General features: G+C 44.3%; 1 protein-coding gene across 1 annotated transcript in view; it reads right to left on the minus strand.

Moving 5' to 3' along the window:
- Positions 1 to 12,527: 12,527 nt before the first annotated feature.
- The window catches only part of NPR1 (natriuretic peptide receptor 1), a 13,862-nt gene continuing 12,670 nt past the window's right edge, over positions 12,528 to 13,719 (minus strand). Inside the window, exons 21-22 of the mRNA XM_007458038.1 lie at positions 12,743 to 12,834; positions 12,528 to 12,590 (exon numbers count right to left, since the gene is read on the minus strand). Coding sequence (XP_007458100.1) covers positions 12,528 to 12,590; positions 12,743 to 12,834 — 155 coding nt within the window. The remainder of the gene's footprint in view (positions 12,591 to 12,742; positions 12,835 to 13,719) is intronic.

Consider the following 13,719-nt stretch of genomic DNA (forward strand, 5'->3'; position numbering starts at 1 on the left):
AATTGATAGTGCATTCACTATCAATTCGTAGGAAGTGGAGCCCTAACCCTTAAGCAGTCCCAGAGCAAGTGTCATCGGATGGTGTGCAGCCAGCTCCCGGAGCTAAGAGTACGTCACACAAGCCAGTATATGCGTTCATGCAGATGCAGTTATCAGCCGGACGTTGCCAAAAAAAAAAAAAAGTTAATGGACCCACCTGTGTACTAGAATCGTGCACTGATTCATTAGAATCGTGCATGGATTCATTATTGGAAAGGCTTCTGGAAGCCCTATATTGTCCTGCCTTATCTGTGATCGTGTCAGCATTTGCCCCCAGAAGACCAGTGTGGAAGCTTGTTTTTGACATTCATTATTTTCCTCCCGTATTCAGTCACTAAAGGCTGTTTGATTTTTTTTTTCTTAGAAATGTCACTGGTGGCTTCCCTGGTGGTGCAGTGGTTAAGAATCTGTCTGCCAATGCAGGGAACACGGGTTCGAGCCCTGGTCTGGGAAGACCCCACATCCCGCGGAGCAGCTCAGTGCACCAAAACTACCCAGCCTGCGCTCTAGAGCCCACAAGCCACAACTACTGACCCTGCGTGCCACAACTACTGGAGCCCGCATGCCTACATCCCGTGCTCTGCAACAAGCCACCGCAATAAGCCCGCGCACCTCAATGAAGAGTAGCCCCCGCTCCACGCAACTAGATAAAGCCCACACGCAGCAACAAAGACCTAACGCAGCCAAAAATTTAAAAAAAAAAAAAGAAATCTCTGGAATTTCTTCCTCTCTAGCCTATATATGTATATATATGGTATATCTTTAGGGGTTACAATGGATTCTAATTCATTCAACATCCTGCCACTTCTCTAAGCTTACTAAACTACGCTCTCAGGCACTTTCTAAATTTCCCAAATCCTTAGTAAACCTATCTGACTCGCCCCTACCTAATCAATATAGTCTCCCAAGATCTTAAATTCCTATCATTTAAAAAAAAATAATGTCAATAATAAAAACTCATAACAATTCAAATATTAAAGTTGAAGTGAACCTTCTTTTTTCCTTTTCACCCCTCCAGTCTTACTTCTCTTGAGTCATCAGTGTCACTAATTTGTTGTATATCTTTCCCTGCTTTTTCAAACATGCATAAACACATATCCACAGTTTATTTCTTTGGTTGTTTTCATTTGGTTTTTAACAAAAATAAAATCATGTTTTACAATTTCTTGCTTCTTGCTCAATTAACATTTATATCCTGGCAATTTTTTCCCCTAAATCAAAACATGGAAATCTACTTTATTCTATTTAACAACCTCAAAATATTCTCCTCCTCTCCTCTGAAGAAATTGAGCTCTTCCCTGATCCTGCCCCCACCTAGTTGATTTCTAGACAAAAGACCTTCCATTTGTCAAAATCTACCCTGTGTTGAAGGTAATTGAGATTACAAATAGAAAGTTTTTTTTGGAGGCAGGGGAAACTATAGTTATCATTAATAAGAATCAAATAATAAGGCCCTAGAATCAAGAAAAAATAAAAAGACTCACAGTGCTGCAGAAAGTTCCTCCATCAGGGAGAAAAACAACCCAATGCCTAATAATCCTGAGAGGCTTTTGGGTTGTGATAATGGAGGATTTCTCCCTACCTCACACAGAATGATGAATTAAAGAAAGGATCTGGGTAAAGACTAAAAAGGCATGCTTATAAAATGTACAGAAAAACATAAAGTTGAGACTACTAGCTAATAGACTGGATTGCCAGATTGCACTGAAAAGGTTGTTAATGAGATCAGAGAATGAACTGAACATAAGAAGATATTTAATAATGAAAAATGTGCTTATTTACATGCCTAGGCCTTATTCTATTGGGTTAAAAGCCAAAAAGTGCTTTTGGTTTTTAAGTAAAAATAAAAGACACATTCTTCATTTTTCATCAAGAACTTTATTGAACAATGTATTCACCGTTTAGTTCCACTAACTTCTGCCATTTTTCAGGCGGCTTCATAATTCCATCTTCCCAAAACTTTTTATCTTTTTGAGCAAAGAACTGTTCCAAGTGCCTTTTACAGTCTTCCAGGGAATTGAAATTATTTCCACTAAGAGAATTTTGTAAAGACTGAAATAAATGAAAATCTGAAGGTGCAATGTTTGGTGAATACGGTGGATGAATCAGAACTTCCCAGCCAAGCTGTAACAGTTTTTGCCTGGTCATCAAAGAAACATGCGGTCTTGTGTTATCCTGATGGAAGAGTATGCGTTTTCTGTTGGCTAATTCCGGACACTTTTTGTCGAGTCCTGCTTTCAGTTGGTCTAATTCGGAGCAGTACTTGTTGGAATTAATCGTTTGATCTTCCAGAAGGAGCTCATAATGGAGGACTCCCTTCCAATCCCACCATATACACACCATCACCTTCTTTGGATGAAGACCAGCCTTTGGTGTGGTTGGTGGTGGTTCCTTTCACTTGCCCCACGATCTTTTCTGTTTCACATTCTTGTACAGTATCCACTTTTCATCGCCCGTCACAATTTGTTTTAAAAACGGAACGTTTTCATTACGTTTAAGTAGAAAATCGCATGCAGAAATATGGTCAAGAAGGTTTTTTTTGCTTAACTTATGTTGAACCCAAACATCAAAGTGATGAATATAACCAAGATGGTGCAAATGATTTTCAAGGCTTGACTTGGATATTTTGAGTATGTTGGCTATCTCCCGCGTGGTATAACGTTGACTGTTGTCAATTAACGTCTCGATCTGATCGCTATCAACTGGTCTACCCGATTGTGAAGCATCGTCCAGCGAGAAATCTCCAGCACGAAACTTTGCAAACCACTTTTGACACGTTTGATCAGTCACAGCACCTTCTCCATATACTGCACAAATCTTTTTGCATTTCAGTTGCGTTTCTACCTTTCTTGAAATAATAAAGCATAATATGCCGAAAATTTTGCTTTTTTTCTTCCATCTTCAATATTAAAATGGCTACATAAAAATTCACCAATTTTGATAAGCCTTTTTTAAAATGCAGACTGATATGACAGCTGCCACATACAATCTAACAAAATTGTTTCGAATGAAGTTAGAGACAACTAAGTGCTACTAGAGCCATCTTACGGAAAAAATGGAATGAGCCTTTTGGCCAACCCAATAGAAAGGATTTAAAACAAACAGGGATAAATGTGAGTTCCTGAAATTAATATTAAAAAATTAGTGAAGGGCTTCTCTGGTGGCGCAGTGGTTGAGAGTCCGCCTGCCGATGCAGGGCACACGGGTTCGCGCCCCGGTCCGGGAAGATCCCACATGCCGCGGAGCGGCTGGGCCCGTGAGCCATGGCCGCTGAGCCTGCGCGTCCGGAGCCTGTGCTCCGCAACGGGAGAGGCCACAGCAGTAAGAGGCCCGCGTACTGCACGCCCCCCCAAAAAAGAAAAGAAAAAGCATTATGACATTGGATTTGGCAATGGATTCTTAGATATAATACCAAAAGCATGAACAACAAAAGTAAAAAGAAATAAACTGGACTTCATTAAAATTTTAAACTTTTGTACATCAAAGGATATTATCGAGAAAGTTAAAAGACAACCCATAGAAAGGGAGAAAATATTTTCATGTCATATGAGGGTTTAATATCCAGAATATATAAAGAACTCCTAAAACTCAAAAACAAAAAACCAAACCACCCAATTAGAAAATGGGCAGAGGACTTGAATAGCTGTTTGCCCAAAGAAGATATACAAATGGCCAATAAGCGCATGCAAAGATGGTCAAAATCATTAGTAATAAGGGAAATACAAATCAAATGCATGTTACAACATGGATGAACCTTAAAAACAATATGTTAAGTGAAATAATCCAGACAGGAAAGGATAACTATTGCATGATTCCAGTTATATGAAATATCTACAGTAGACAGATTCATATAAATAGAAAGTAGATTAGAGGTTACCAGGGGTTAGGGGAGGTGGGAATGGGAAATCATTGTTTAGTGGTTATAGACTTTCTTTTTGAGGTGATGAATACATTTTGGGAATAATGTTGATGGTTATACAACATTGTGAATGTAATTAATGTCACTGACTTACACACTTAAAAATGGTTAAAATGGCAAATTTTGTGTTGCATGTATTTTACTACAGTAAAAAATAATTTTAAAAAACTACAATGAAAAAAATCACCATTTGACAAAAATTATAGTAATAATGATTTAAGCAAGAATCAGAGAAACCCAAATTGAGAGACATTCTAAAACATAACTGGCCTGTCCAAAATGTTAAGGTCATTTAGACCTAAGACTGAAGGACTCTTCTAGATTAAAAAATACCGAGACATGACAACTATATGTAATGTGTGATTTTGGATTGGATCTTGGACTGAAAAAAAAAATGTTTTCTATAATGTACATTATTGGAACAATTGGAAATTTGAAAACATGCTATAGACTAGATAGAAGTACATTTCCTGATTTTGACAAATAAATAATGGTTACATAAGAGAATGTCATATATAATTTATACATATATAAAATAATATATTAATATGTATGTTTATACTTATATATATAAAATCCTAACCCTTTATGTTATAGATATAGATATATAGATGTATACAGATAGGTAGATAGAAAGGGAGAGAAAGAGAATGATAAAGAAAATGTGGTAAAATGTTAATGGGTAAATCTAGTTGAAGGGTGTACAGAAGTTCTTTGTACCCTTCTTGCAACAGTTCTGTAAATTAAAAATTACTTCAATATTTTAAAATTTCAAAAAGAAACTTATGAGATACCACTAAACACTTACGAGAATGAAAAGACCAAGTGTTGGTGAGGATGTCCAGTGATTGGCACTATCATACACTGCTGGATGGTGTGGAAATTAGTCTAATTACTTTAGTAAACTGTTGAACAGTATCTACCAAAGTTAAACAGTTGCCTGTCCCAGGACACAGTAGTTCCACTCTAAGTTTACAGCCAAGAGAAATTAGTGTATGTGTCCACTAAAAGGCATGTATAAGAAAGTTCATAGGACTTCCCTGGTGGTCCAGTGGTTAAGACTCTCTGCTTCCACTGCAGGGTGGGGGGGAGGGGGGCGGGGCGTGTTTGATCCCTGATCAGGGAAGTTCCACATGCCAAGTGGTGTGGCCAGTAGCATTATTTATTACAGTAAAAAACTAGAAACAATTGTGAACCTAAAACTACTCTAAAAAATAGTCTTAAAAAAAAAAAACTAGAAAGAATCCAAAAGTCCATCAACAATAGAAAGGATATAGAAAGGAATAATATATATTATATATATATTCATATATATATGAATCACTTTGCTGAAATCACACCTTAACTAACACAACATTGTCAATCAACTATGCTTCAGTCAAAAAAACAAAAAGGGCTTCCCTGGTGGCACAGTGGTTGAGAGTCCACCTGCGATGCAGGGAACACAGGTTCGTGCCCCGGACTGGGAAGATCCCACATGCCGCGGAGCGGCTAGGCCCGTGAGCCAGGGCCTCTGAGCCTGCGCGTCCGGAGCCTATGCTCCATAATGGGAGAGGCCACAACAGTGAGAGGCCCACATACACGAAAAAAAAAAAAAAAAAAGATAAACAACAAGGTTCTACTGTATAGCACAGGGAACTGTATTCAATATCTTGTAATAAAACATAATGGAAAAAAAAGATATTGTTATTTTTCTAGGTTTTGGTATGTTTGGAAGCTTTTCTAAATTTTAAATTTGTAATTTATCTTCACATTCTAATTAAATATTTCATACCTAATTTTGTATTCTTTTTTTAATTTTTAATTAATTAATTAATTTTTTTTGGCTGCATTGGGTCTTTGTTGCTGAGCACGGGCTTTCTCTAGTTGAGGTGAGTCGGGGCTGCTCTTCGTTGCGGTGCACAGGGGCTTCTCTTGTTGCAGAGTACGGGCTCTAGGCGCACAGGCTTCGCGGGCTCTAGAGCACAGGCTCAGTAGCTGTGGTGCGTGGGCTTAGCTGCTCCACGGCATGTGGGATCTTCCCGGGCCAGGGCTCGAACCCGTGTCCCCTGCATGGCAGGCAGATTCTTACCCACTACACCACCAGGGAAGCCCTGTACTCTTTTTCTCAAGGAGGACCTACCAGATTGTATAAACTTCAAGCCCCACAAAACCTGGATCCATCCTGGCTGAGGGCCAGCAGGAGAGGGACTCTGAGGAGACAGTAAGCCTGTCTAATGAGTATTTAGGTAGAAACACTGTGCTCTTAGTGACATAACCCTCCTCTTCTTCATCTCTTATATGAAATCTTTAGTAAAATGGGTATTTTTCACTTTAAAATTCAACAGAGTACAAGGTGGGAGAGACTTGGATTAACAGCAGCAATGTGAGAAAAACTGTGGAGGTGGGGGAAGGGAGGGGCATGTGTGACCACAAGTTCTATAATAGCCCATTGTGTGACAGAGGCAAGGAGGTGAGAGTTGCCTGATCTCTGTACTCCTCAGACTGCACCTGGGTGATTCTGCTCCTGACAGGGAGGCAGGCTGTCAAAGGGAGGTTGACGAACCAGGGTGAACCCACAGGAGCTCACCCAGAATGGTACAGTTTGCAGTCAGATCTTAGAGAAATCTCTAAAGAAACTAGTGATGTTATATGGCTAAGGCTCCAATATGGGGCGGGGGTGGGAGTTGGGAAAATGGAGGGAGGCGGTGGAGGGGTTAGCTGTTGTTGGAAGAGAGAGGAGACTTTACAGAGCTAGGAATGGCAGTGGTAGGGCCAGTGGAAGAGGTAGTAAGAGGCAGATTGGCCTTTCCATAAACATAAAGGGAATTTGTATTAAATACCCAATATCAAACAATTTTTTTTTTTTTTTTTGCTGTATGCGGGCCTCTCACTGTTGTGGCCTCTCCCGTTGTGGAGCACATGTTCCGGACGCGCAGGCTCAGCGGCCAGGCTCACGGGCCCAGCCGCTCTGTAGCATGTGGGATCTTCCCGGACCGGGGCACGAAACCGTGTCCCCTGCATCGGCAGGTGGACTCTCAACCACTGCGCCAGCAGGGAAGCCCCCAAACAATTTTTATTGCACATTGGAATGATGTTCATCGAATGTTAACAATAACTATTTCAATGGCAGAATTTTAATTATCAGGCGGGGCGGGGCTTCCCTGGTGGCGCAGTTGGTGCAGCCCCGACTCACCTCAACTAGAGAAAGCCCGTGCTCAGCAACAAAGACCCAATGCAGCCAAAAAAAATTAAATATATAAAATAAATAAATTAAAAATTAAAAAAAGAATACAAAATTAGGTATGAAATATTTAATTAGAATGTGAAGATAAATTACAAATTTAAAATTTAGAAAAGCTTCCAAACATACCAAAACCTAGAAAAATAACAATATCTTTTTTTTCCATTATGTTTTATTACAAGATATTGAATATAGTTCCCTGTGCTATAGAGTAGAACCTTGTTGTTTATCTTTTTTTTTTTTTTTTTTCGTGTATGTGGGCCTCTCACTGTTGTGGCCTCTCCCATTATGGAGCATAGGCTCCATAGCATAGGTGGTCTGCAAAGTCTCAATTCAGCTACTGGAATACCTCAGCTTCACAATTTATATAAAAACTCAACTCCAGGCTCAGCAAAACAAAGGACCCGGGACTTCCCTGGTGGCGCAGTGGTTAAGAATCTGCCTGCTAATGCAGGGGACACAAGTTCGAGCCCTGGCCCGGGAAGATCCCACATGCCGCGGAGCAGCTGAGCCCCTGTGCCACAACTGCTGAGCAGCCCCCGCTTGCCATAACTAGAGAAAGCCCGCACACAGCAACGAAGACCCAGTGCAGCCAAGGATAAATAAATAAAAATAAATTAAAAAAAAACAAAACAAAGGACCCTTCATCCAACAAGATGTGCCTTCCTTAGGTGGCAGCTGAAGGAGCATGAGCATGCTTCCTTGTCCATAAACAAAGATGATTTCCTGAAAAGCAATTCTGATGATAGAAATATCTCCATCTTCTTATATCAGGAAGAACATTCTAATTACAGCTGTTCAAAAATAGAATGGTCTTAGTTCCAAGTCCCTGAAAGTTTTCCAATAGAACATGGAAGTTACACAGATGTTTTTAAAAGGATTTCAGCCCTGGATAAGCGGTTGGAGTGCATAACCCCTAGTTTTTCTTCTAAGATTTTTAGATCTTACCTCTCATTGAGAGGTCTAATCATGTGCTGCATTTTGCTTCCAACTGTTCCCTGGACATCAGGAACTCCTTACATCTAGCATAATGGTTTGCATAATGTAGACTCTTAACACTAGTAAACAACTAGTTCTTACTACCTGCCCTTCAGTGTTCTAAGGATGTAGTGGGAAAAACCTCTTATAATCCTCCAGGCAACCCTGTGGGGTAGGTCTTATTATGACCATTCCCGTGTTAGAGCAGAAAACTGAGGCTTAGAGAAGTTGAGAAATTTGCCCAAAGCCACATGGATTATAGGTGGCAGAGCTGGGTTTGAATCCAGAGTTAGTCTCTTACCCAGCATCACACTGCCTCTCACTTGATAGACGTTTGAAATTACTCCAGTTCTGAAAACTGAGATGTGGTATTTTGGCCTGGTTCTGGCCTGCTGGGAGTTTGGTGGGCTGAGAAAACATAAGCCAACCTGATCACAGGACATTATCAGCAGCGAAGGTATGCCATATGCAGTCCACATTTGAAAGCCAAAGGCAGAGAGTAACAGTGGGATGGCTGCATCAAGTCCAGAAGGGGTACCACAGTGATTAACAGATGTATTTGGTTATGGAATCTTTGCTATGGAAAGGTTCTTAAAGGGCAATCAGCCCACCTACCCACTCACTGGTACAACATGTGTGATAGGGAACTGGGTGGGTGGGTTTTTTCCCTATCTGGTCCCACTCACTAAACCTGGAGTTAGCACTACCAGGGTTCCTGCCCCCGCACCTCCTCTCTTCCTATGGCCTCATCATCCTCACCAGTATCCAAATTCATCAGCATCTTGATGGTAAACACCTCACCTGGAATTTTTCTTGTGTTCCAGCTCAATGAGATTAAATCTCCCTGGACAGCATTAGGGTTTTTCTTTATGGTTAATTTACTTAACCTGTATTTTTACAGCTCTTGCAATTTAATGAAAAAATGACTTTCAGGATGCCAAACTGGCCTCCACTGCTAATTAGATTCCATGGATCTGTCCTGAAAGGTATAAATCATTAAAAAAAAAATTATCACTAAATGTACTGTTATGATAAATAAATTACCCAAGCTCTTTGATATAGAGAAAAGAGGGGGTAGGCGGAGGATATTTGTCTTCTTCTGTCAGCGTTTCTTTTTTTTGTTTTTCTGGGTTCCAGCCTTGCACAGGGCTGGTTCCCTCTGCACACTCTCTACAGTGGGCCCTCCTACCCACAGCTGGACCACAGCTGGGCCCTGCTACCTCAGCTGCACTCCCTGCCCTTCCCTTCCAATGGTGTCATGTGGGCTGATGAGATAATGTATGTGAAAGCCTTTGTCAACTGCAAGGCACAATCGAATGCCAATGATTACTGTTGTTATTATTCTTATCATACTCCAGGGAAACCCTGTTGCCCCCCACCCTCCCAGACCTACGCAGGACAGCCTGGGACACTCAGCGAGGCTAGACAGCCCCTCCCACGTGGGCGGAGGTTCTGGCGCAAATCCGTCCCCCTGGCTAGCAGGAGGGGCGCTACTGCTACCCTCAGAACGCCGCCCCCCACCCCAGCCCCCCGCACCTCCCCTCAGTAATGGCTTTCCCAGTCCTTCCTGGCTTCGGGGGCCTTCCTCCGGAAGGAAATCTCAGTTCCAGTGAAAGTTCTTGAGCTGCTGAAGTCATCGACTCCTTGGGCCTCTCCTCACGCCCACTCCCTCAGCCCCCTCCCCTCCAAGTGCCCGCAGTGGAGCCAGGCTGCCCCGGAAGGATCTGACCGGCAATTTCCTACAATTGTCTTACTGGGGCTCCTCAGTCAATCAGCTACCCGCCCCTCCTTCCCCACCTTCCCCACCTCCCCCACCTCATCTCTTACAGTCTCCCCTCCCCAAACCCCAGTCTCTCTAGATATCCCAGCCTCCAGCCTGATCTTTTTTTTTTAATTATTACTTTTTAATTTATGTTTGGCTGCATTGGGTCTTCGTTGCCATGCGCGGGCTTTCTCTACTTGCGGCGAGGGGGGCTACTCTTTGTTGCGGTGCACGGGCTTCTCTTGTGTGGAGCACGGACTTTAGGTGCGCAGGCTTCAGTAGTTGTGGCACGCAGGCTCAGTAGTTGTGGCACATGGGCTCAGTAGTTGTGGCTTGTGGGCTCTAGAGTGCAGGCTCAGTAGTTGTGGCGCACGGGCTTAGTTGCTCCGTGGCATGTGGGATCTTCCTGGACTAGGGCTGGAACCCCTGTCCCCTGCACTGGCAGGCGGATTCTTAACCACTGCGCCACCAGGGAAGTCCCTGATCTGACTTCTTAGGTCCCACAGTTCTCCAGTATTTCTACTCCCTTCTGGGACTGCCACTACCTGCGAGGAGGAATGGGGGCTTGGGAGTCAACATGGCCACCAGGGCCCACCAGGAAGGTGGGTGTGCTGTGGTTACCAAGGCAACCACCCTTCTGTTAGGCCTTACCAGAGCTACTCATCCCCAGCTGAGAAGGGTGAGGACTTGATCGTGTTAGCTCCTTCTCCCAATAAATCAAACCTGACTGAGGCCAAAAAGAGTGGGCAGGGAGCACAGGACATCAAGAAGGGTCATTAGACAAAGGGAGAGCAACGTATCCTTTCTTCACCTCCAGACCACCATTTGTGTATCAGGGCGCTGGGCGTGGACTCCAGTAAGAGGCTTGGGGAGGTCGGAGGAGGGGCCTGTCTGCACTTGATGGATGGTACTGAAGAAATGTCTGGCACTTTCTTTCCCCATGGGGGAGGTGAAGCTGCAGCCACCTCTCCCCCGCATTCGCATTCCTGTGCTAGGGGGTGGGGTGCGTGGCTACAGCAGGGAAAGGAGGGCCCTTAGCCCAGCTGAGAGTCATGTTGTAAACTATCGCTCATATTTGTCTACACTGGTGTGGGGGTGGATGGGCAGGTGGACAATTCCCACATTTCAACTGAGGTAAAAAGGGATCCATATGTTCCCACCTCACCCCTCCTTCTTGGCTCCCAGGCCTCCTGGGGCAGATGCCAGGACTCTCCACTCAGTCCACACTCCTTATAGTCCTACTGTATGCTGGGCATTGGGTAATAAAGCAGTTCTCAAAGTGCAGTCCACAGATTCTGTGGGTCCCCAAGATCCTTTCATGGGATGGATGAGGTCAAAATGATGTTCGTGGGAACTCCCTGGCAGTCCAGTGGTTAGGACTCAGTGCTTTCACTGCCAGGGGCCCCGGGTTCAATCCCTGGTCGGGGAACTAAGATCCCTCAAGCCACACACACACACACACACACACACACACACACACACACTCCTACTAATTATATTATTTGCCTTATTGACTGTGTTGATATTTGCACTGATGGTGCAAAAACAGTGGGGTTAAAACTGCTGGTGTCTTAGCATAAATCAAGGCAGTAGCACCAAACTAGTCACTGTGGTCTTCAAAAAAAGCCAGTTTCTCTTAAGACTGTCTTTGATAAAGCTGTAAAAACTGAACATGTGATGGGTTTATTACAGTTATTTTAAATGAGTTAATAAAGACTTGTTTTAATTTCTAATACAGAATATACTGATAGATATGACCCACATAAACAAAAGCTCTTTGGGGCCCTCAGTAGCTTTTAAGGGAGTAAATGGGTCCTGAGACCAACAGCACCAGCACTGCTGGGGTAATTCACAGGCTGTTACACTGGCTCCTCAAAACGGAAGGGGCACTGCAGCCTTTTTCACATACTGCATTCCGACTTGAGAAACACCTTATTTGAAGCACAGGATGGAGAATATGACTGTGTTTTCTGGCAACCCGCTCTCCCTCAAGAAAAGACACTGTCAGTGGAATAAAGATTTTAATGGTCTCCACTCACAGGAGAAGCAGGGCACACAAGCCCACAGCCCTCTGTCCTTCCCTTTCTCCCCTGTGCATTGCATCCTAGGTTGGGTGGTGGGGGACAGGGTGGGTGTTTGTGGCCCATCTGGGCTAGGCCCAGATGTGGACTCCCCCCAGCCCCTTGATTCATCTATAATCCCTTTTCCTTTTCCTCCTCCCCATAAAAGTCACAGTGTAGCATGGTTGAGGGAAGAGGGCACAGGGAGGGCAGGAGGATCCAGGAATCCATATCCCAGCCTGGTCTGGCCTGAGTCAGGGTGGAGAGTGGGTGCGTGTGCCTACGTGTGTATGTGTGTGTGTTTGTGTGTGTCCCTGGGCATGGCTGTGAGTTTTGGTCCAGTCCTGTGAGCTCCAAGTTCTCCCCCAATACCAGTCCACTTTCAGAGGTAATGTCTGGTGTCTCCACTGGGGTCTGCACATCTGAGCTGTTCCAACTACTTGTTTGGCAATGGTGTGGATACTGCAGGCGAGGCTGAGGCCTGGCACCTCTCTGTCACCTCTGGCACAGGCAAGGGAGGTGTGGAAGGCCAGGAGGGGAGCCAGGTCAGCCTCGGGTGCTACTCGCCCGCTCCCCCAGTAGCCAGTAGGTCCGAACTTTGCCTTTGCCCTGGAGGGAAAAAGAGGAGTTTGGGGTGAGGAGTGACTCATCCACTTTCCCAAATGTTGGGAGTGGGGATGGCTGCTTGAGAAGGGGCCTGGGGGGGCAGTAAGCCCTTCGGGGACCCTAAGGGTGGTAAGGGTAGAGACTTCCTTTTCTACCTTCATTTCTACATCCCCTCGAAGCTCCAGCTCGAAACCACCAAACTCCTCCAGGACAGCCTTGGTCTCAGAAGACAAGTGGATCTTCAGGGCTGGGTAGGAGAAGGGAGATGAGAGAAGCAAGAGATGGGAGCAGGAGATCAGGGACTGTGGGGCTAGAAAGATGCTCTCCCTCCTTCCTTTGGCCCAGAAAGCCTCCTAATTCAAAGTCCCACCCCCTCCATGGTAGTGTCTGACTACACGGGCCTCTCCCTAAGAACTCTAGAACTGTGTTGTCCACCATGAAAGCCATTAGTCACATGTGGCTATTTAAACTGTAATTGAAATATAGTGAAAAATGCAATGCCTCAGAGGCTACCATATTGGACAGCACAGCTTATAGGACATTTCCATTACTGCAGAAAGTTCTATCGGACAGCACTCCAGAGCATCACCAGGCTCTAGACAGACAGTAGAGTGTAGTGGGTAGGAGCTCAGACATTGGAGCCTGCTCTGCCTAGTATGAATCCCAGCTTGGACACTTGCTCGGGCAAGTAGTATAAACTATCTATGTCTCAGTTTCCTACTCTACAACATGCTGATAGCAACAGGACCCATCTGAGGATTAAATTTAACATTATTCATTACGTATTTTAAAAGAGTCTGGCACTTAGGACGCACTATACGAGTGTTTGCTATCATCGTTTCTTAACTCAACACCCTCATTTCAGAGCTGAGGGAGCCCAGGCCTCGGGGAGGAGACCTGCCCAAATCTGCCGAGGTCTGCCCAGACTCCTGACTCCTGACTGCTGTTCCCCACAGCCCATCTTTGACCTCCCTCTGAACTCACCCCTACCACTCCTGGGGTCTGCAAGGCAGAGGCCCTTTTCTGCTGTTAAACGATTTCTGAGAATGTGCTCCTTGAGGACTGAACCTCAGTGAGAAGCTTTCTCCCACCTCGATGACCTCAACACAGTGCCCAGGGAATACCTGCTGAA

This window comes from Lipotes vexillifer, unplaced genomic scaffold (assembly GCF_000442215.2).
Source record: "Lipotes vexillifer unplaced genomic scaffold, Lipotes_vexillifer_v1.1 scaffold238, whole genome shotgun sequence".
Taxonomy (NCBI): Eukaryota; Metazoa; Chordata; class Mammalia; order Artiodactyla; family Lipotidae; genus Lipotes; species Lipotes vexillifer.